General features: G+C 45.8%; 1 protein-coding gene across 1 annotated transcript in view; it reads left to right on the forward strand.

Moving 5' to 3' along the window:
- The window catches only part of LOC144152937 (stimulator of interferon genes protein-like), a 42,051-nt gene extending 23,297 nt beyond the window's left edge, over positions 1-18,754 (forward strand). The window contains exons 4-9 of the mRNA XM_077684517.1: positions 1,649-1,744; positions 7,346-7,402; positions 7,782-7,926; positions 12,765-13,000; positions 15,847-16,024; positions 17,924-18,754. Of these exons, the coding sequence (XP_077540643.1) occupies positions 1,649-1,744; positions 7,346-7,402; positions 7,782-7,926; positions 12,765-13,000; positions 15,847-16,024; positions 17,924-18,003 (792 nt within the window). The 3' untranslated portion in view covers positions 18,004-18,754. The remainder of the gene's footprint in view (positions 1-1,648; positions 1,745-7,345; positions 7,403-7,781; positions 7,927-12,764; positions 13,001-15,846; positions 16,025-17,923) is intronic.
- Positions 18,755-23,487: the final 4,733 nt, after the last annotated feature.

Genomic DNA, 23,487 nt, shown 5'->3' on the forward strand with positions numbered 1-23,487 from the left:
GGGACCGCCATCCCGCACGTCAAGACGTTGCGAGTGCTGGGCTGGCACATCGATGCGCTCAGGCACAATGGATTTACGATCAACAAACTGGACGCGAAGGTGGCGACGGCCATCCGGCTCATCAGGAAGGTGTCCACCAGAAAAGCGGGGATGAAGGAGGCGAGCCTCCTCCCGCTCGTACAGTCGTTTGCAGTCAGCCACGTGGCGTACGTTGCGGCGTTCCACGAGTGGAAGGTGGCGGAGCGTCAAAAGCTGAACGCCATCATACGCAAAGAGTACAAGGCGGCGCTAGGGCTCTATACGCACACCAGTACGGAGAAGCTTTTGGAGCTAGGGGTGCACAACACGCTCGATGAGATAGCCGAGGCACAGCATACGGCGCAGATGGCGAGGCTAGCGCAGACGAGGACAGGGCGCTCGATTTTGCAGAGGTTAGGATACCGCGAAAGGGGGTTGCACGGGGACGGGGGCCGGGCGTCGCTGCCGCGTAGGCTGCTCTGCCAGTTGCAGGTGCCGCCGATCCCGAAGCACATGCATCCCGAAGTCAACCAAGAGCGGAGGATCGCGAGGGCGAAGGCTCTCACGGCAACACACGCATCGGACAACGGTGCTTACTACGTCGATGTGGCCAAGTACCCGGACAGGCCGGGCACGTATGCGGCGGCCGTAGTTGCGGCTACCTCTGGGGAGCTGTACACGGCCGGCAGCGTCCGGGCGCGGAGTTCGGAAGAGGCCGAGGAGCTAGCCATAGCGTTGGCGCTCACGAACCCGAGGTGTTCAACGGTGATCAGCGACTCGCGGTCGGCGATCATGAACTACGCTACGGACAGTGTCCCCGTGCGCAGTAAGGGTGTGCGGGGCCCTACAACCACGACAGACGCCGGCGACGCTGAAATGGTTCCCGGCACACGTCGGCCCGGTCAGCACGGGCGAGAAACGCAACGAAGGGGCAGACCGAGCTGCGCGCGCGCTCACCAGTCGCGGCGCGAGCCCGGACCCCCCGCCGATGGAAACGGGAGGCGACGAGGCGACGCCGCTCACCTCGTATAAGGACACTCTGGAGTGGTACAGGGGCAACAAACAGGTGTTCCCGCCGCCCCACCACAAGCTTACGAGGAGGGAAGCGGTGACGCTGCGACAACTACAAACGTGCGCGATGTGAACTCCGGTGATAGCCAAGCACGTGTGCCCGGACGTGTATCCGAGCGATGTGTGCGCGGTGTGTAGGAAGGACAGGGCCACGATGGCTCATATCCTGTGGAACTGTAAAGTGAACGACGGTGCTACAGAGACGTTACCGCCGCACCTAGCGGATGCGGTGGCAAGCAAGGACTACGACGTGCAATACAGGGCGTCCAGCAAGTGTTGGAGGCTCTCGAGCGCCAGCGGCCGAAAGCACTGTCCCCTCGGGGGCTGGGTGCGTGTAGGTAGCCGATGCCGAGGGACCGACTGACACGACGTTAGGCAGCGTCAATTTTGCCGGACAATAAAGATGTTTTATCTCTCTCTCTCTCTATGTCATAAAAAGGAGTTTGTGGCTGCGAAGCCTTTAATTTTTGTGCTGGCTTCCGTGAGCCGCTGCGCACAGTTGTCTACTGGAGGCGTTGACAAAAGATGACCCAATGTGTATTGTTCTGCCACCTTACAGAGCGTCATTGAAAACCTGAGTCTTCTGTGGGACGTCATTTCTACGGCCTGGCATGTTCATTTTGTGGTGGCCGTTATCAACATGCTGTGCGTGTGGGTGAGTTGCCCCTCTCAAATTACAGACACCCTATGTGCTTTTTCCATTATTTGCTTCCAGTGCCATGCGCCTCTTGAGAATCCTGTCGCTGTTTCACGGTAGCAGTGCAGGATGTCGATTGTACTGTCACAGTCGGATTATTTCTATCGAAAGGTACTAGGATCAAGTGCTATAATGGCTGCTATGAGGGCTTTGTTTGAGTAGTTAACAGCATGACAAAGAACACGACCAAGAAAGACGGCAGGGCAAGCGCTGTGCCATCGTTTTTTTCTTGTCCTTGTTCCTTGTACCGCTGTTAATTAATTGAACATGAACATAATTAATTGAACATAATGAACATGAACATGATTTACAAACTGTGCCTATAGCGCACCTTGTTAAGTTCGACTTCTGTTGCTTCAGAAGTTATGCAAGCTTGAAGTTCATAGTAGAAAATCCGGGAGGACGATCCTTGGGCAGTAACCCAGCGAATGTGCGCGTAAAACCTGGGACTGCATTCCTAGGACCTCTAAAACTGCTTCCTTCGTTCGGTAAGGCACTGGAAAGAAATTAAATTCTGCATTATGTGTTGGCATCCTTTGTGGAAATTTACTTGAGAAAGCATTATGAAAGTCTGCCGCAATATATGGAGGGTATCTCGTTTTCAAATAAACTTTATATCTGCAGCCTCAATGGTGCTTTAACAAAAAACGGTTAAGCCTGAGCTCTTTCTAAAAGTTTGTCCCCGAAAAAATATGTGCATCCAGAAATGTAAATTTTCTTACGGAGCCAAAAAATACGCTGAACACAATCGTGAGAATGCCAAAAATTTGAACATATTTTATGGTTTACTTAAAAAATCAGACATTTGACATTATTGGCACGCTATGCAGGTCAAGAGCCCTATTTAAATACACTGCAAGACGAAGGCCTCTCCCACTGGCCTCCTACCACTCCTGTCCTGCGGTGCTCAAATCCATTATTTGCCTCCGAAGTTCATTTCATCCCTTCATCAAATTAACTTTTTTCCCTTACTTCTAGTTCCGTCACTTGTTAGTCACTCGGATATCTTGGTGGTCAACTGGTTGTCAATTATCTGCATTCAATATTCTCCGCCTACAAAAATTTGCTTTAAATTGGGTTCTGCATGTTCACGCTGAAGAATTGCCAGAAGTAGATCTCAGAGTAAATCCGTGGGTGCCTTCATGCCTAACAGCAAATGCACCACTCTCATTGTTTTCATTACCCATACTGTTCCAAACTTTGAATTGCGGTTTTAAAGGAGCCATGAAGACAAAATACAAGTTCGGTTCATTAGAAAGGTTGCTTTGTCCTGATAAAAATGATACCGATTTTATCGCAAACTTCCAAAAAATAACAGAGATATTATTATAACGGGGATAAAATAACGCAGATAAAATAACGGAGATAAAATAACGGAGATATAAAGAAAACGTGTGGAGCTGTGGCGACTCGCTAGCCAGTTTTCGGCATCTTTTCTATGACGTCACAAAATCGTGTTTGGGCGGTTGACGGCGGTCGAACTAATCAATCGCCAGGACACATGACTGGACGATTGTAGTGGGGCTGCTAGTTCTGTTTGATCGAGTCACTTGAATGCTAACGTGCACCTAACCCACTGAAAATTATGCTTTTAGTGCTGGTCCATATGACGTCACTCGCACCGATAACACGTCACTGTGGCGCCAAATTTTAAAGTCCTTAAGTATTTCTTGCGTTTTCATCGGTTAAAAAATGTCTTTCGTGGACGGAATGAAGGTGAGTGAGGTACTAAAGTCTGACTCTTTAAAGTTAAACAAAGTTGTATTTTCTCTTCATGGTCCCTTTAAGCACCAAAAAACTACACGTGGGATACCAGGCATTCCGTAGTGAATACTCGGGAGGTGCGGCTGCATTTTCAGCCCCTGGTTGTTTTCAACATGTGCTGGGTGTTGTCGGGACTGTGCCCGCAACCGGTCGGTGCTTACGGCAACACCACGACGAGAACTCGCTAGCGCGCCAGTATCAGTACGCACGCGGCCTGCCAAGCCGCTGCTGGAGCAAAGAAGGTTGCGTCGCGAAATGGTGAATTCAGTACAAACAACATTACCTAAGTACAAGAACTCATCAGAAAAACAAAACAAAACAAAAAAAAATCCCTGGTCATCTCCACTTACGTGAAACCTGGTGAGGGACTAAGCCTGCAGTGTATAAGTATATTCTTGGCGATTTAAAGACGATAGTCTTTCTTAAGCTTGTTATATTAAGAAATTTTGTGTCTGCATGTATATCTGTATGTCTGTGACTCGATTCAGCCACCCGGCCAAAGTGAAACAAATTCTGCGCAATAGTCTTATATACTCACAGCCGAATCTACGTTTTTATCGGCAAGACTCCAGCGTGAAGTTTGTAAAAGAAATTCTTTACCCATGGTAGCACCTTCGTCTCGCACGCTTTAAGACATCCTGTCCTGGCCCTGCCCGGTACATTACTCTGTACAATGAAATGGGTAGTACTGTATCAACCAGATCATTATACAATCTCTCCCGCACTCGGTCATCGTCCCAGCGCTGTCGAGGGTGGTGATATGAAGTACATATCGTATATCATGTTTTTTTTAGTTTCACCCTTACCAGCAGCTTAGATGACTATTTCCTGAACAACGTTCGTGCAGTAAGCGTCCCCTGAATTCCCACGAATATCTTACCTCTAGCGACTGCATTCCATAGGCAATAAAGCGATCACAAATACGTGGTCGTGCTGCTGACCACTGTGCTAGTTCACCCAGTGCAAAATGTGCTTCCTGCACCTTGTTTTTACGCTTTACAATAAATGTTTCGGTAGATATTATTCCTTGTTACCGTTACTCACTTCCCTGACTCTTCTCCCGCCTTTAATTGGCGTTAGACGTTCTACTAGCGTACCTGTCAGCGAAGTGTCGCCTGTGCGCCTGTGTGGATCTACTGTGACTTTATAGACTTTACTAAGCTTTATAGAATCTACAAAATAACAAACTACAGGCGCATTCTTACAGCCACAGATCGTGTCGTGGCTTAGTTTCAACGGAACGAACGAATAGCAATGACCCGCCGGAAGCCGGCCGCCCTGTCGGAGGGTCGGCGAACTGCGCAGTAGCGCAGTCAAACCAAGCGTTCTCGAGTAAGTGTCATACGAAATGTCATAGGAAATCGGCAACGGCGATGTAAAGAGGAGGGTAGCGGTTAAACGCACGGAGATAAGTCGAAACATGGCTTAGGTACTCCAGTCTACAATTTCGCAAGTAATCCCATAATACTTACAACTCACTTCAGTGTCCGTTTAAAGCAATGTAGGGATGAAAATGTGTTCACAACCATCGAAAACCTAAATATGTTAAAGTGGGTTGTTTGTGTCTTGACTGAAAAATCCTTATTTTTTTGTGAAGCAGTGGCACCACCTGGGGACCAGACAAAACTTAATGCTACACGTGGCTTGTTTTTGGATTTTTTTAAGGCTTACTACGAAACCATCTTGGTGGAAAGGACCATGGACTCTCCTATTAGCAAGATTTTTTAAGTTCCGACAGCAGCTGGTCTTCAGATGGGAAAAAATTTTACATGTCAAAGCTACGCCTGTGCTATAAGGGGCACCGCAGCAGAGGGCTACGAGATAATTTTGACCACCTAGTGTATTGGTCGTGTGCCAAAATCTCGGCACATGGGCGTTTTCGCCTTGGACTGCCATCAGTAAAACATTCACCATGGCTGGGATTGAAGTTGCATTCTTTAGCTCAGCAGCGCAATGCCTTAGCCTCTGAGATAGCACGGCATGTGGTCCTGAGATTACAGGGTGGTTTTTGATTATTTCATGTAGTCTGCAATGCTCCATTCGTGATCACTCGCGTGTGAAGCATTTGGTTTGTTAATTTCATATTTTCTACTGGTGGCTCTCCTTCAGGTCTCCCTGTCAATGGTGATGATTTTATAGTTAATACAGCGCATACGTAGCACCCGAAGCAAAATGGTAAATTATGACAAAGCAATGTATTGAAAAACGGGAAACAGCAGAAGAAGCAACTTTCACAGCTTGTTTATTGTACCAGCCAGCCACTTAGCAGTAGGTCTTTATGCCAGGTGCAAGGGACCTTGCATTGAGTCAAGCGCGAAATGTGTTCCAGCGAGCTTTTTTCTAGCTTTTGGCTTTTACGCGTCTGCAGCTGCTTTGTTGGCTGATATTTTTTTTGATAGGTAGCATTCTTTGCCGGTACTCCCACAGCCTGGCCCGTGTAACGCCCACAATTTCCACAAAAAAAGCATAAGGGGGAAAGTAACACATGTAATGATTACAAGAGGGTATTTGGAAACAATTGGTTGAAAAGAATTTCAAGTGCCAAAAAAATATACAGAAAATACAAAAAATAACAAGTTCACAGAGAGGAACTGAAGAAATCAAGAATTTGCATGTTATGCATCTCCCAAAAACAGACTAAACTAGTTAGGCGCGGAAAATAACGGTACAATACGAATAAACGTAGCAAACATCGACCAATCCTGCATTACGGCTCGCATACATATGCGGAATACATGTTATAAGTGGCGAAGTAAATGCACTTAATTGCTTTAAGGGCACAAATTTGCATCATTGTATTGTCAAAAGGAAACAAAATAAAACCTAAAAAGAAACAGAAACTATGCGGCACATAGTGTTAGAATGTGAGGGTATCCATCCAAATCTACATGAAGGGAATATTGGGCTTCCAGAAGCCCTAGGATTTAAGGGTATCAGAGAGGAAGTTAACTTCAAGGCTGTCGAGGGGACGAAAAGAAGATTAGAATGCTGGTGGACGAAAAGCAGAGAGGGGAATATTGCCTAAGACAGTTACCACCTGTAACAGGGAAAAGAAAGTATTTCGGGCCTAATAAGCTTTAGTGCCTCCCCTAAGCAGCGCTAGTATTAAACCAAGAGTGTAAAACATGATTATATTAGTCCTTTTTGGTAAGATGACATGTCATCACCCCGCTTCAAAGGGGAAACCAATAGGAATCATCATCATCATCATCAACCAAACGTCTTTGCTACTTATAAAAAATATGGCTATAAATAACTCACAAGACAGACAAGGGGCATAACAAAGTGTATTGTTGGGCGAGTTAGTAGTTCATAATAAAAATAGGTACAGCACGAATCGAAACAAGGACACAAAGACTACGGGACGAGCGCTCGTCCCGTCGTATTTTTGTGTCCTTGTTTCGATTCGCGCTGTAGCAATTTTTACAAGGGGCATAAGAATGGTGCACATTAGCAGACAATTCTCTGAAGTTCTGTAGACTTTTCTAAGTGTATTTGGGCTGTTTTTTAAATACAATAACTTTGTCAGGCCAGCATTTGTACTGCTACGTTTGTTACAAAAGTGGCACTTCAATGGTGTTGCTATGCGAGCTTTAGCATGTTTTTTGGCCATGTTTCTGGGCGCCTCAACTAAACGAAATGGGGCAAACTTATCATGCTAGTATAAGTTTTTCAAAAACAATACGCGTTCAGCTCTACATTTTAGATGAAATTAATGCGTCAGTTACCAGGAAGCATCGTTTCGTCATCCGGTGTGATCATACCAAATGAACAGTCATGCTCACATTGACACAGTACTGCACGCAGCGTGGGAATAGTGGCTGGAAGTCTCTTCCATTGGACGTCGTACTGGTGAGTAATGATATTAAAAGCTAAATGTAAAGCATTCTGCTATCCGAGTGGGCTATATCGAATCTCTACTGGCCTTTAGCACACAAAAACTTGCGCCCGAAATGGTTTGCTACTGTCCGCATACAAGGTTAAGGATATTTCCTGTGAAGTGTACCTTATGTTAAATCTGAGAAGCCGGAGATGCGGGAAGGTGCTCAAGTTTATTGAATTGACCCGATTCATCCCATTTTGTTTTAAAGTGCACTACATACCTATATCTGTCTGTGGGCGATTGCCTGCAGCGCTACCACCAGTGTTTGAGTGCGACTGTTCACTGGGTACGGTGCGAAGCTGGTTGGGGACGGAAGTTGCCCTAGGTTTTTTTTTCTGGGCCGTCTAGGAACCGTCAGAAATGGAAGTCCGATACCACCGCCACTCCTGGGGTCTGATCCACACCGGAGTCAATCTCGCCCTGACCTATGGGCAGAACTACCTCTATGTGCTTGTGGACCCTTCCAGCCGCCTGCACAGACGCAAACTATGGTGTGAGTGCCGACACGGAAGAGGCCTCGTTCCTCGGTGTTGCTGCCCTCATTATGCCGATGTAACAGCCACTCTAGACGTCTGCTGTGGGTAATGTGCCCTCTGAAACTGGTTAATGAATTCCTGGCTGTTGAGTGCTCGATTTTACATGCTACATGATTCCCAGGCTGTGAGAGGCGCTGGTAGGGCTACTCCAGGCTATTTCAGTAAGATCTGTATGAGATACACTTGGCAGGGTTTATGGTGCGCTTTGTACGGTTGGAGTCTAGTCGTAGAAAGCATCTGCAACTTTGCATGTAGCTGAAGTAATCAAGTACACTTGCTGCCTAAAAAACTGTGGCAGTGTCACGTCTTTCTGATTAATCACCTCGCTAAGGCTGTCGAAGCGTTAGTCAGCAGTGCGTCGAAGAGTAGCACAGCCAGTGTGCTGGTGGCCCACTTCTGCCCGCGCCTGTACGACTTGTCTATTTCCGGAAACCTTGCTGCTTGTGCCTGACTCGCTCATCCTCGACTGCCTCTCACTCGGTGCCTACTGGACAGCTCCACTGGTCTACCACTTTTATCTGCTCTTGGGCGTTATTCCATAGGTCGAAAAATTCTAGCGGGGAAAACTCTGATTGGTGTGGCGTGGTGCTCTACGGTGCTTTTTTGACGCTTTTCTTCCTCTTGTTTGCTGCTCACCTTTCATTTATGGGCTCCATATTGACTTCGTCTTCTTCCTATTCTTCGGTGACGCACACCTATTCTGGAGGGGGGGGGGGGGGCTTGCGTTCTCTTGCATTACGTACATTCTTTGTGCACGTAAAAATTTGTAAGCCCCATTGGTCTCTTTGCATACAAGAAGGAGGGGTAGCAAGCAGTTGTCACCTGTTGCAATTTTCACTGTACAGACTGCGCTGCGAAGTGTCGTGTTAAAGCACTATTAGCGAACAATAATGCGCACGACGTGTGCGTGTTGTTCTCACATTGGTCACCTTTCAGTAAGAGCACAATAAATGTGGCGCATAACAACCAGTCTACCGCAATGGTTCCAACGTTCCCCGCTTCCTGGCTTGTGTGCGCAGAATCGAGCCCAGCACGGCTGGACCACGATAGCCAGGAATGAGTCGGTGTCCGGAGAAGGCATGGCGCTTTATCTCTTCCACAGTTACCACAAGCACATGAGCCTCAGTGAGTCGCTCTGAACTTCGGCTTATTATGCTCAGCTCAGCTGTGCTTCAAAGCCAAACCTTCCTGTTAGTTTCCTGCAGCTCCGGGTGTAGCTAGCCAGCGCGCCTCCATGTCTCAGCACTTTAGATCTGCCGTTGCATATGCATTTAGTATGCAGCTTTGAGCACTGCTGTGTTTGTTGTATTTATGGTAGAATCCGCAATAGTGACCTCGTTCAGCAGGCAATGGTAAGCGCTAGATGCAAGCAAAAAGCGAAATGCAGGGGTTAGTTGCACTGTAAGATGATTTACACCTTTGCACTCTTGAGAGGAATTTTCCCTGTCTTTAACCAACACGCATACACCCAAGCAAAACACGAACACAAAACCCTTTTAATGAGCGTATCGTTTACCCAACACCCTTACACCCTATCAAAAACACGAGAAAAAAACCTTTTACAGGGTGTTTTGGCGTTTATAAACTCTTTTATAAGGGTGTGTTCGTGTATTTTTGTTAAGTGTGCCAGTTGTTCACAAAAAGAGGTAAATCATCAAGTTACAGTGTAGAATGCCTTGACTTCAGTGCCTCTCATGGCCTGGGCTGCTTCTAAAAGTGATGTGCTAGGCGTTGTGGCTTTTTGATTGAAGGTTTCGGCCTGAGCAAAGGTGGTATACAAATGCAGGCCAGATAGGGCCGAAAATGGTGGCGCGCAAGTTGGAAGTTTGGGTGGTTGCTTTATTAATTTGTCCCTTTATTTATTGCGCTCTGTTTTGCAAGTCGAACAGGACTGGGGCGCAATCCAGTGTTTTATTAGCAGGGGATTTACCGGTTGAGCCCCGCTTAATTTTGATGCGTAGCATGCTTTTCCGAGTACACCCACGGCAAGGATCTTGTAGCGGTCGGCGTTTGCACAAAAACGCATGAGTGGCGGAAGTAACGCATTTAGGGTAACGTAAACGAAGATAAATGGTCAAAAAGAATTTCGATAAAACAAAAAGGAGTAAAACTAAGAAAAATAAAAATTTCACGAAAATGAACTCACGAAATGAAAAAAAATATGCATCGTACACATGGCCTGCTAAAGACGAAGATTAAACTTGAACAGCACGGGAAAAAACGTTGAAAACGCAAATAACAAATAGCGAAAACGGATCTGCGCCTGAGAAAAATATATATAACTGGCTAAGTAAAGGCACTGAATCGTTAGTGTGGTGTAAATTTACATTATCGGCGAAAATAAAAGAAAACTAAAAGTAATAGAACCACCCAACGTATTTGGCTACGCATACCCAAATATGGCTACAAAAAATTCATAATGTAATCAAGTGATATAATAATGCTACGGATTAGCAGACAAATCTATGAATTACCGCTGATTTTTTTTCTTGTAATTTTTTTATAAAAGAGAACCACGAAACCCTCAATTGATGGTTACACTGTAGAAGCTTGTTACTTTAATGCTTATTATATGGTTAGACTGTAGAAGCTTGTTACTTTAATGCTTATTATAAAAAAATTCGGATAATTGAAACTACTGCTGTGTTCAACACAAACTTGACATGCTGTTGGTCAGCTCGAGGTACAGGCAATTCACATATTCTTTGTCAGTCCTGTCTTGCCAAACCTAAAAGCTTTTAGGGAGGAACACCTAAACATGTTTTATAGTATATGATATAGCCACTGTGGTATATTTCAAATATTCATTGTATATAAAAATAAAGTTTATAAAGTTAACTTAAAAAACTTTTCACTAAGCCTTGTGAAGTGGTGACTTCAGGTGAAAGAAATCTTTACCGAGTAAAGTGCAGGGTAATAATTATGGAGTGCAGTCACAAATCAGAGCGTGACAGATTTATTTTAGTGCCTCTTTAAACCTATGCTTGTATTTGTGCTGGCAGACAGGAGCGTCTGTTGGCGCTTACATTGTGAGGTGAGAAGGAATGGCTTTCGCGAGTTACGTATTTTCTGGTCTATAAGTTGCACCATTGTACGGGGTGTATCTTTTAAAACATCCGTTTGCATAAAATAAGGGAAAGTTTTCGCACCTGTGTGGAAGCAGTGCACATTTTCTGTGACAATTAACGCAGCAAATTAAACTTAATAGTCTTTAGGCATATTTGTCCTCATGGTGTATATGCACCGGAGAAAGTCAAAGCCCGTTTAGTATTTCGCACCAATGAAGTGAGCAAGCACTGCCATATGTGTTTAATTTAAACGGGGTGGGTAAACAAGCGGCTTGCTCTGAGTGCAGTATAACTCATCAATACACATATGAAGGAAGAGGTCGTTGAGAAGGTCACAGGAATTCAGTTCGGAGCTCTGTTGGCACTGAGCTTCAGGGGAGCATTGTAAATAATGTTTCACTGAAGTTTCATATTCAACCTAGAGCAGTAGCACTCGCAGGGTCGGCGAAACCTTTGTGATGTACCTAACCGTGTGCACCCCGGCACACGCCATCCCGAAAAAATGGGGAATCACAGCAGCCTGATGTCAATTCACGCAGCAATGAAGAAAGCCATGGCGGTTCCGATGACTGTGTCTGTAAGCAAGTTCCTGGATATGGGCCTACATAAAAAAGGTGTTGAGGTTATTGAGTGTTACCTCGCTGTTCATTAGTGAAAACATGGTCAGGCAAAAATGGGCGGACGCACCCTTGACATATTCGTTTGGAAAGCAGTAAATCAGCGTACAGAGACCAACAGGGGGATTGGATGAATGCCCAGAAGTCATCACTACCAATGCAGTACCAAAGAGCATGGACACAGTGCACCAATGCAACAAATGTGAGGCTGGAGCACGGTCCCTCAGTGGCAGATGGCGAAAAAGGGAGGGGTCATTTTCACGGACACCTTCCCAAAAAAAGGAATGACCCAGACGACCGTAACGGTGACAGCCACGCAGAAGCTGTAGTGACGTGTGCACCGGCAGATGTCGATGGTGTTGAGGAGGCACAGAAGCTGGTGATTGCCTTCGTCCTCATTCTAGCGGGCAAGACCAAAGTGGTCACAAATATTCATCAAACATACAGGGTTTTACAGTCTAGCTGAGTGTCCTAGTTTGTGCTCCGGGTGCTAAATGACGAAGCGCTGCTAAAGGAACAAATTAAATAGTGTGGATCCTGGCCCATTCTGTGGTGGAAGACAACAAGCTTGCTTGCCTGCAAGTCTAAGCACTGACCTATCCAGCTAGGTAAAAAGTCACCCGAGATTCACCCATAGCTACATAGTTGCTTATTACATGGAGGGCAAGTAGAGACTACCGACCCCACAGACTAAGCTTACGAGGGAGAAGACAACAATACAGAGGCAAAAACAGTCCGGGGCTTTTCCGCATATCGATGCTCAATAGCACGTTTCCAAAGCACATCGAAAAAGCTTGCCAGTGCGTGAAAGACTAGGCACGCTCCAGCATATGGTAGGAGAGTGTGGGTTTAGCGAAGAACACCCGCCACACCTTTCTGCCCTAAAAGGCTATTTATTGTCTGTGCGCTTATAAAGCCCCATGTAAGTATCCCCCTTTTTTATAATCAAAGTGCGCACATGGAAATATTAGAAAAAGAAACTCACTTATATGTCATATGCGGGCGCTTTGATAGCATGCCTACCTTTCGAGTGATCCTGGGTTGCTATCATTGAGATGAGTTTGTCCTTCAAGCCACAATATCGTGTGACACTACCGTCTTCGCGTGCAGCGCTGCGCGAACGCATGCTCCAGTACGAGCAGGACAACGAGGTGAGGCTGGCCGTGCGGAAGCTGTTCATCCTCATGCCCATGTCGTGCTACATCGAGCCCGTGCTGGGGTCCAGCGGCGACGAGGACATAGAGGTGGCCAACCCCATGGATGACCTGGTCCTCTCCCGGGGAGGCACGCAGGCGCGGACTTACAACAACACCGTCTACAAGATCAGGAACGGCGACGACAGGCCCGTGCGTATACTTTCTCAAGTTCTAATGGCTGCTAAACTTCGTAGCCGCAATTCAGTAGAAGTTTGCCGACGCGGTTAGAAACGGCTTGAGGAGTAATGCACCACCGCCACGATATGAGAATATATTGCTGGGTTAATTAGTTTCATTGTGTTAGTTGCTGTGTTATGGTGGTAGCCGTGAATAGTTTAGAGCAGAGTGGGGTAATCACTGCAGGTGCGAGCTGGGAAATGGAAGAGATCATGCAGCAAAGTGGCAACTCGACAAGCTCTGAAAGGTGGCCGTCACAGCTACGTATCTATAGTTTATTTCACAAGCTAAGTAAAGCACAGCGGATGCTACAATGTTATCCCAACACAGTTGCATCAGCGCGTTCAACACACCGTGGAATTATATGGTGACTGGTTGAAGAAAAGCGACAATAAGCGCTTTGGGTCCATATGCCAAGCGTGGGGACAAAGACAAGTTCTTCCAAAGCCGCAGCGCCTATTGTAACTTTTATTCAACCGGGCACTGTAGGATTACACGCGTAAGTGGCTGGACTGCTGATAACGAGCATCCACTGTTCTTCACGCAGCTGGTAAACGTTAAAAAACGCAATCGGTCCCCTCAAGATATGAAGGTTGCATAAAAGTTGTCACTGTCGTTCAGCTATGCAACAGGTTGGCGTAACCCTAAAATTTTCAATTTTCTCTCTTTCTCTGGTTGCTGTTGTGCATTATTTCACAGACTGAATCACCAGCTAGCTTTTATTGCTGCATTACAAATAGTTCAGGTGTTGGTGTCGGTGTAGTGGGTGGTGGGTGGTGGTATCGGTTGCGGTGGCGATGGTTTGAAGGAGTAAGAGAAAAAATGGAAAGCCCTTCTGCAAATCGCTTCAGTTCAACATAGTGGCAATATGGGGTGTTCGGTACATTTCGAATTGTGTAAAAACAGCGCACAAACAAAAAGAAGGGAACGGCAACACGATGAAGCAATGCCCGTTGCCCTTTCAAAATGTGGGCTTAATTTTCGGTTTTAGGAAACGTTTGAGGCATTTTTTCTTCCATTTCTCTGTTATTACCATGCATACAGCTACTTTAAAGTAGTACTGACACCATCATCATCAGCGTAATTTATTGTACCCTTAAGCGGGTATTACGTAAGGAGGGGCAACGTACTACAAAACTCCGCAATGGGTGATGGTCGAAGGTGCAGGCATAAGCGTGAGGCAGGTTCATAACGATGTACATATATATATATGTACGATAGAGAAGTCACATTGAAAAACATAACAATATTCATTGTAACGTTTCGACCGGGGGCCGGTCTTTTTCAAAAAAACCGGCCCCCGGTCGAAACGTTAGAATAAATATTGTTATGTTTTTCAATGTGACTTCTCTATCGTACAGTCAACCGAACCTTTTCTCTTAACTATATATATATATATATATATATATATATATATATATATATATATATATATATATATATATATATATATATATATATATATATATATATATATATATATATATATATATATAAGAGAAGAAAAACTTCGAACAAGGTAAAAGCACGATTGTGGCCTACGTTTCAGCAAAGAGAACTTGCTTTCCTCAGGGCCCTGAGGAAAGCAAGTTCTCTTTGCTGAAACGTAGGCCACAATCGTGCTTTTACCTTGTTCGAAGTTTTTCTTCTCTTGTGTTCTCTACCATCTTCAAAGTTCTACTACTCCCTGGATTATATATATATGTATATATATATATATATATATACATATATACAAAGGTTTTCGTGGACGCCGGCTGAAAGATACAAAATGACATTTTCGACCACGCTGAAAAAAGAACGGGTTTAATAACGTTTCAGCCGAGGGACCGGTCTTCGTTAGATTACAGTGGTGGCTTTTGTCGTGCAGCTTTTATATGTTTCGAAACTACAAATTATCAGCAAAAAGTAAAAGCAGTTACAGCAGTTGAATGGATGGGGAAAGGGGTAAGAAAGAGGCAAACACGAGATACAGGCGCTTGTCTAAAACATTACATAGACGCTATGGTGCCCAGCATTATCAATAAAGGTTTTGAGCACGATATCTGTGCTTATACAAAAGCAAGGCTTTATTTACAAGGTTGGCTATAAAAGCACCAATAAAATGAGAAAGGACCCTAAACAGCGATAACGCGAACAATTGTCTATAAATATCCAGTGCAACAGCAGAACAGAGTTGAATCAGATTACTACATATTCAGGCAGCTTAACTTCCCCGTACTTTCGTATAAACCAGATGCTAAGGTGTTAAATTTGTAAATTAGGAATGACTCACGAACTCCTCTGTCATAATGGGTACGAACTTCTCTATCAGTACCTACCATGGGTGCCCGCTTTCATGGGTATCATGGGTGCCCGCTCTCAAGGGAAAAAGTGCCTAGCGCAGCGAGGAATTGGGCGTCATGGTATGGGGGATTATCTGGTGAAGAACCATTGGAGAGTGCACTTTCGAGAATGTATCGATGGTCTGAGAATGCAGCGCAGTGCCAGATTAAATGCTTTAGGTCCGCGATAGAGGTCGCTGAACAGTGCAGACAACGTGGTGGTGGTGACTTCCCAGGGTGAATCCCTTTCGATATGACGTGAGGAGTGAAAGCAGCGTTGGGAATAGTCGGAAGCTTCGAGTTCAACCATCGTCGTAGTTATACCGAGGGGCGAATGATTTTTGTTGGTGCATGGGAATGCGGCATTCACATTGATTCCAGGCTGTTGTTTCAGATAAAGGGTTGTTTCCTCAAGCGTCATTTCACTAACTATGAACGTTTAACAATGGGAATGGTGTTTGCAGTCCGTGCAGTTTCTTTTCACTCGCCTTGCAGTACTACGTCGTGGCGGAGGGTGCGACACCCCTGCTGACGCTGAACGAGATGCGGGAGTGCGGTGAGCTGACGGCCGAGCAACTGCAGGAGCAGATTATCAACTTCCTCGAGAAGATCCACGAACTGGTCTATGCCAACGCAGCCTGCCGGTCAAGCATTCTGTTGCTCCCGTACCGAGGTGCGACCACCTTTCTACTAGCGAGAGCTGTGTATGGCTGGTTGCCAAGGTTTGACACCATCGCGAGTACACGAATTTACGGCAGCACAAGTCGTACAAGACTGACGGGTCCTGGGATCGTTTGCAGACGTACTATTGGGGCACACATGGAAAACCCTTTGTGTACTGATGCATACATAACCTAGATGTGTGTACACACAGAGTTAGTTGCTCGGCCCATTTCGCTACGAAGCTTTTGGTTTTGTTCTACTAATCATCCCCCTCTAAGTCATAGAGTCCTCAAAATGCCCGAGATATTTTTCTGTGCTTCTGAGAGGGCTGGTGACTGGCAATAAACAAATAACGGGGCTGTTACCACTTGAAGTAGGTCGACGGTTTCTACAGTTCATGAAAATAACTTCAGATCGGGTCACGCTCCTGGTCAACCGTGAACTCTTATAGCTGGCAAATTAGCTGGAAGTGTATTTGTCTTACTGTAGGTCTTCGTTAGGCATCTAGCCTGCAGGTCAGCTACATAGCTTGTAAATGTGGTGTCTACAGTGATCACCATTCATTGTGCCTCCGCTGGATAAAGACTGGGTACATGCTAGCTTCCATAATGCTCTGCTACGGGTGCATAACGTTCAGCGCGTAACTATAGTCGAGGACTTTCTATTCATAAGCCTAATGTTTTTTTTTCGACAAAGATTTGAAGTTTCGAGATATTTCATGGGGATAATTTTTGAGAATTGATCTACAAAAAAGACGAAAGTGCCCCAGAAAAATTGCTTTGCTTGGGTTTGCTATATCTCCGTATGGGCTTTTTATAAGACAGAGTATGCTATGAGAGGCAGTATAACCTTTAAAAATTCAGAAACACTTGAAACTGCTTACATGTGTTATGTGATAAAGCATAAGTGTAGGTGGGTATGTTGGCATCGTAACTAAATGAAAATGGGTCAATTGGCGGTCAGCTTCTCACGCTCGAAGGAAAACTCAAGGAAAGTGACCAAAGGTTAAAAACACTTTCGCTCCCCATGTTATAAGAAATTAGATACCACGTCTTGTTTCAGTGTCGTATTCATACCGAAAAATAGTTTAGATTGCTTGGGAGATGCTATATATCACCACGAGATATCCCTTGAAAATTTCACGTTTTGTTACCAGCGCGTGGCCATGCCCATATATCTTATCCTGTGGTTCAAGCACAATGCTTGTTGGCTCTATCTGTCGTATGCTGCACTGGGAAATCTTTCACCTCTTACCTAGAGTGTTCTTGTTCAATTGACAACGTTCTCGATCTAAAGGATGGCTCAGGAAAGGAGAGTGTTATGATATAAGTGAATACAGAGAGAAGCCACAGCATTGGATTTGCCGATGCTAAAGTTTGCACGCCACTTTGTTGACTGTTTGTTCGACGTTTGCGTCTTCTTAGTCTATCGCAGAGTACACGTTCGCTGTACTAAATATTAGTTTCTGTAAGAACCTTGCTTCGTTCTTTGCTGCGTGGCAATATACAGGTACACCATAGTAACGTACACAGCCACGCATGCGAAGAGCCAGAAAAAATGGGTATTTGAGATATTCCCATGCTAGCAAGCCTTGTCCCTAGCAGGGCTGACCTCACCAGTTTACATTAAAGAGCCTTCTCTCTCTCTCTCTCTCTCTCTCTAAACTAAACTATGTGTGAGAGGCGTACATATCTGACTAATTGAAATGCAAGAATTTGGTGAAAACCATGCGTTCTGAACCGTTTCCTTCAATGCTGGGAGGATTTTTCTTATAGCAAGGAAATGTGGGCTCCCTTAGCCTTCCAAGATTTTGCTAGTTAAAATGTCATTGTTTGTTGGAGTTCTAGATTCTATCTTTTTAATCTTGAATAAAGGGACTTGTAATTTTTACCCTTCTCTCTGCTTCCAGATACGATGGAAGACGGAACTCCAGTACCTGTTTCATCAGTTCTGAGGAATGCTATCAGGAAAGAGCTTGGGTTGGCATAGCCGGCACGTTGCATTTACTGGAGTCCCGAGCCAACGGCCACGGAAGAAAATTGAAGACTTGGCAAATGGTTGCGCGGGCCCACACTAACACGCATATCTGCACAATACCATTGTGTATACCAGTAAAGGTATGCTTGTGCAATCACTGCGCGGCCACACTCACAGCCCAGAAATTTTAAATCTTCGGCTCTAGTTTAGTCTGTGAAGGTGGTTGGACACAAAATTGTTCGTTTCACCTGCAACAATTGGGCCAATGCGCTATACCAAGTACAAGCAAATCCAGACTACCAAAACTTCAGTATTATTGCCGCTTCAGTGCCCCTGGTTGCTCACTAAATGACGTTGATATTCAGAAGTCCTCACTATTCAGTGCCTTCCCTTAACAATATGAGTGAAAATGAAACAGCTTACTGTGCAGGTCCTTTTTAGAAATGAAAGTGCACTGAAGTCACTTGCTTTGTGTACTGCACTACTACAAAATGCAATTTTGTTACATATTCTGAATATGTACTGTAGCGAGAGTAATGGGCACACACTGAAGTACGATGAGACCACCAGGGTGTGTCCGTGCGGGAGGCATCAGCCATATGGATAAGTAGTCCAATCTAGCCGTGAGGGTATGCACCCACGCCGGTTTCAACGGTCAACGGAAGAGGAAGCGCCGCAGGAGGCGCTGTTGCGTGTGAGATCGCCCATGGTCTTGACGGCGCTCGTCTCACATCGCCTGTAAATAAATCCCCTGAACCATCTATGCGAGCCTCGACTACCTCCCTTACAGTGTTTTATATATGTGTATTGAAACAAATAGCTTATACATGTGTTTAATATACGCACAGGTATTGACATTGCTTTTGTGTGTTAACCTACGCAATCCCTATGGGCGTCCAATTGTTAATGAGTGCTCTAGTATCCATCACATATGTGTGAGGCGCGTTTGTGCACTTATTCTTTATTGAAAGGAACATTATGGTATATGCTTTACGCGCGATTTATAGCGCGCGCTGCACGTGCTGAAATTTCGTGCCCCGTTGCGACGCTCTCTTCTCACTGTTATAATTTCAAGCAAACCTTTGATAACCTCGTCGAACGGCTTCATCGTCGCGGTAAATTTGACCTTCATTTGACCGCAGCTGCACCGTACCCGTGGAAATGTATCACGTGGCTCTCCGGGCCCAGCTCCGCCGATGGCAGCGTTCGCCGCTGCCGGCTTGGCACATGCGCTCTCCGCAACTGGTTTGCATCTGACCACGTGACTTGCCGCCTGCATGTGAGCTTGGGCATGAATGAGAGCAAGGCCGGGTCGTCTTTTAAATGCGAATGCATTTATTAGCCGGGGGTTGTCTTGCTCCGTTGGCCGGCGTGCGCCTGCATTCCTCCAGCGTGAGCGCACGTGAGCGCGCGCCTCGTAGTTCTGCCTTCGTCGTCGTCGTCGTCGTAAATGCGAATGCATTTATTAGTCGGGGGTTGTCGTGCTCCGTCGGCGTGCGCCCGCAGGTGTTATCTCTCCGCGCTCCTCCTCGCCCCTAGCAACAGCTGTGGCGCGCCTAGCAACCGGAACAGGTGGTAGCTCGGGCGGGAGTAGCGGAGGGCAAGGGGAGGGGAGGAGCGCGCTCGGGCGTGTGAGGGCGCTCGCATCGCGGAGCTCGGGCGGAGTAGCGGAGAGTGAGTGGAGAGGAGGAGCGCGCTCGGGCGTGTGAGGGCGCTCGCATCGCGGAGCTCGGCGGGAGAGAGAGCTCGCGCGCGGGGCGGGCGTGTTGCGCGGGTCTCTCTCTCCTCTCCGCGTACCCTCTCTCCGCTCGCTGCGCTCGGAAAATGTATATAAATGCAGTGGAGCGCACGCCTCTCTCCGTTACTGCTTGCCGCAGCGCACTCATCGGCGCACCCAATGCATTCGCATTTCCGCACGATCCCCTTTGGGGAGGTGGGGGGAGTTTTTTTTTGGCAGCGTCTGGAACCCCGCGCGGGGCACGAGATCTAGCCCCCTCGCAACGGCTCCTGCCCCGCGTGACGTCATAAATACGTCATAGTGACGTCATACCAAAAGCAATTGCTATTATATTGCGTAGTAGAATACAAAAAGCACATTTTTTTACATTTTAATAAAACATTAGGAAGCAACTCATATGTTAGAAGTTTTATAAAATAATTTTTTTTTGTTCGTTCTTGCGGAAGCCGCCGATGCTGCCGCTGCTGGCGGTATGGCGTATCCGAAAGTGCCGAAAGCCCTGAATGCCTGAATTTCTTGGGTCAGCAACGTAGATGAAGCAGAGTTGATAGAGTTAGAAGCACTATCAGAATGTGCGAGAACGTTGCCGTATGCGGGGACCAAGCCAGCCTTTCCACACGGTAGCGAAATCCGCTCTCGAGTAATGCTGACCTGTGACCGCCTGCTGTATGCCGATGGTACCCGTGGTACCTGCGTTAGATCTACGACATCGCGCAGCCGAGTGGCCCCGTTCGAAAAACCCACGTCCCACGCAAGAAAAGACACCGTCCGAGCGTGATTATGTGAGCCTGCTGCGGCATGTCCGCGCGGCGGCATCTGCTATCAACAGTTTGCACCACGGCAAGTTCAGAATGCCTAAATGGGTGGCCTGAAATCGCGGTGTGTTTTCAAAATGACAGCAGCGCGGAACTTACAGTGCTCAGGACGTAGGCTAGACGCGGCCACTGATATTTGACTGGTCGCACGTGCACATTACAAGTGCAAACCAGGGATAGCTAGAAAAGGTAATCATTGGTGTTCCCACACATGTACCGCGTACAACCCAGCACAGTAGTTTCCCCTTTAAGGAGATTAGCAAAAAAGACCCGAAAATCGGCAGTTTGTCGCGTTTTTTGTATATATTTTCGAGTGGATTGAATTGTGGCTTAAAATTGTTTACCCGAAATACGTTTTGTGCGCGGAAAAGTCTGGTGATCATGAGCTTCTTGCATCATAAATGCATGGTATTCAGCGCTTGAAAAGATTTTTCAGAAGAAATTATTGCAGCTGTAGTGGTGAGCCATTACACTACAGTAAAATGTAGCAGAAATACATCTGCGATACAAAGGAAGTGAAATAGTGAGAACATTGGCAGTCTCGTATCCCGTGGCCTAGATTGTGGCTGGGTAGTTTCCATCATGCATTCAGCTCCTCACATTGGCACGCACATGATGCTACGACAAATTAGGAACTGGGTCCTCCAAAAGGTACACTAGCTAGGCGCTTCATGCTATAGCTGCTGCATTGGCATAACCTTCACGTCTCTGTATATGTGGCTATGTTGGCCAGATTTTACCGATTCCCCTCATGCAAAGGGACTTAATTCAGGACACCCAGCCGACAGGGTCAGAGAAGAAGCTGTACAGACGGTAACAGGAAGGGTATACACTTGGCCGACCATCATGTCTCCAGCATATGAAAACCCATGGGTTCTACGCAGGCTCAATAGTCAACGTCAAAGAGAATCTGAAGATGTGCCTGGAACGTGAAAACCTCAGCGGATGGTTTGTGTTCATGGGTATGAGCAGCGAGCACACTGCAAATGTAATTGATAGGCAAAGGTCAAGGCTGTAATGGTGCGAGTTTAACCAAAAGAAATGGTGAAAAACATCCCAATTTCAAACTGCATTGATGTAATATGGGCACGAGTGACGTCATATGGACGTGCACTGTAAATGCAGTTATCTGTGTGTTAACTTTACGTTAGCACTCAAGTGATACGATCAAACGGAATGGAGGCCCCACTGAAATTGCCCAGTTATGCTTTTTTTGCGGTGGGTTAGGTTGGTGGCTGTCAATTGCACAAACAAGATTCTGTGATGTCATAGAGAAATAGCTGGAAAGTGTGTATGGAACTTCCACTGCTCTGCACATTTTCTGTACTATCTTATTTGTTTGAAGTTTACAATAAAATTGATGTCATTCGTTTTTTGGGCAAAGAAGTCTTTTTAATGAACGAACCTTGTATTTTTTCTTCGTAGCCTCTGTAACAGCCTGCCTACTGTGCCCCTAAACAGTGGTCGCTAAACAAATGCCCACTTGCCAGCCAGCTGCAGGGGCTTGTAACAATTTACTAGGATTTCTTATGGCCAACATAAATTCCAAGGAATCCACAGTGGTACACTCCAGGGCAGTGCAAGTCTCAAAAGAAGTTTGACAGCAGGACTGGACACTAACACAACTAACAGGCTTCATAGGTGGAAACCAGAAGCCCACCCACACAATGCCATGCAATAAGCCAATGCAGTGAGTCTCTTAATTTTTATGCGAGGCATTCAACGTGTGGGTCGACTAGAGAGGTTAGCTGGCCAGTTTAGGCACATAATACTCACTTTTGTGACTTCAGACCGCTCTCAAAGGCCTATCTAGATGTCCTTGTTTTTTTCGCAAAAAAAAAAGTGCAAGCTCACAGTTGGGAATCTTGAAAACATTGTTTAGCCGCTCCAGCAATTGTGCGAGCCTGAGGTAATCCTGCCTATAGGTGGTCCTCATGTTCGCTAGCTCCCACAGCAAGCACATGAATGCAGTTAATGAGAAAGATGGTGGCCAAAGGAAGAAAAGGGGGCGGTTCCTGAACAAACAGCCCTTGATCATCAAAACAGCAGAAAAGAGCGCTGATGACTCGGAGTCCTCGGCTGGTGTGTCAAAATACCTTCTGGCCTACGTGTACAGTGCATTCACAAACTTTTCTATAAAAATTCTTGCGATTACACACACTCCCTCCATGGAAGGGGTTTGTTTCCGGCAAGGTGGTTGAGTTGAAATTTGTGATTAGTAACAACATCAACTCGCCATTCGTCCCTTTCATTTAGCATGCTTCCGAGCTTCACTGCAAAAACCCTACTTTTTCTAATTTACGCATAAATGGATTGATTATGGAATATTCTCTTATTTACCTCTGCTCAAGTAAAACTGTGTTATACCTTAAACGCTGCTGTGTCCATGCAGGCGTAACATTCTTCAATGATGTTGTGTGGGGTACATTAAGCTCAGTACTAATAAACTTAAAACCAGGGCAAGTGAAGTTTCCCCTATTGTTTCAGGGTATCCAAACTATTTATAAATTTTTGTAAGCATTCTAACTGTTTACCAATACTTTGGGGGTAACTCAACTCAGCTCACCCTTTTTTTCCATACCTTTATTATTGTTGTGCTCTACAAACACATTCCCAGCTGGAACATGCCTGCTGAATTTAGGGCCCAAACCGTTCTTTTGCTATTTCACACGATTGCAGCTGTATGAAACATTGCTTCTGTGTAGTTTTAGCCTATGATTTCCAACAGGTCACTTAACTACTGTTGAAACCATATTAAAACATTAATTGCTATTTATAACAAACAGTATTCTAACATTTTACATAAAACATTTGGTTGTTACCTCACTTGACGTTTTTGCTACACAGCCAGCCTGGTTCATATTGATCTAGGTATGAAGGACATGTACACAACAAATGCCTTACTGCAATACATTCACATGCCCGTCTTAGAGCAAATCAGCA

This window comes from Haemaphysalis longicornis, unplaced genomic scaffold, assembly GCF_048455015.1.
Source record: "Haemaphysalis longicornis isolate Haplotype H1 unplaced genomic scaffold, Haemaphysalis longicornis Haplotype H1 scaffold_9, whole genome shotgun sequence".
Taxonomy (NCBI): Eukaryota; Metazoa; Arthropoda; class Arachnida; order Ixodida; family Ixodidae; genus Haemaphysalis; species Haemaphysalis longicornis.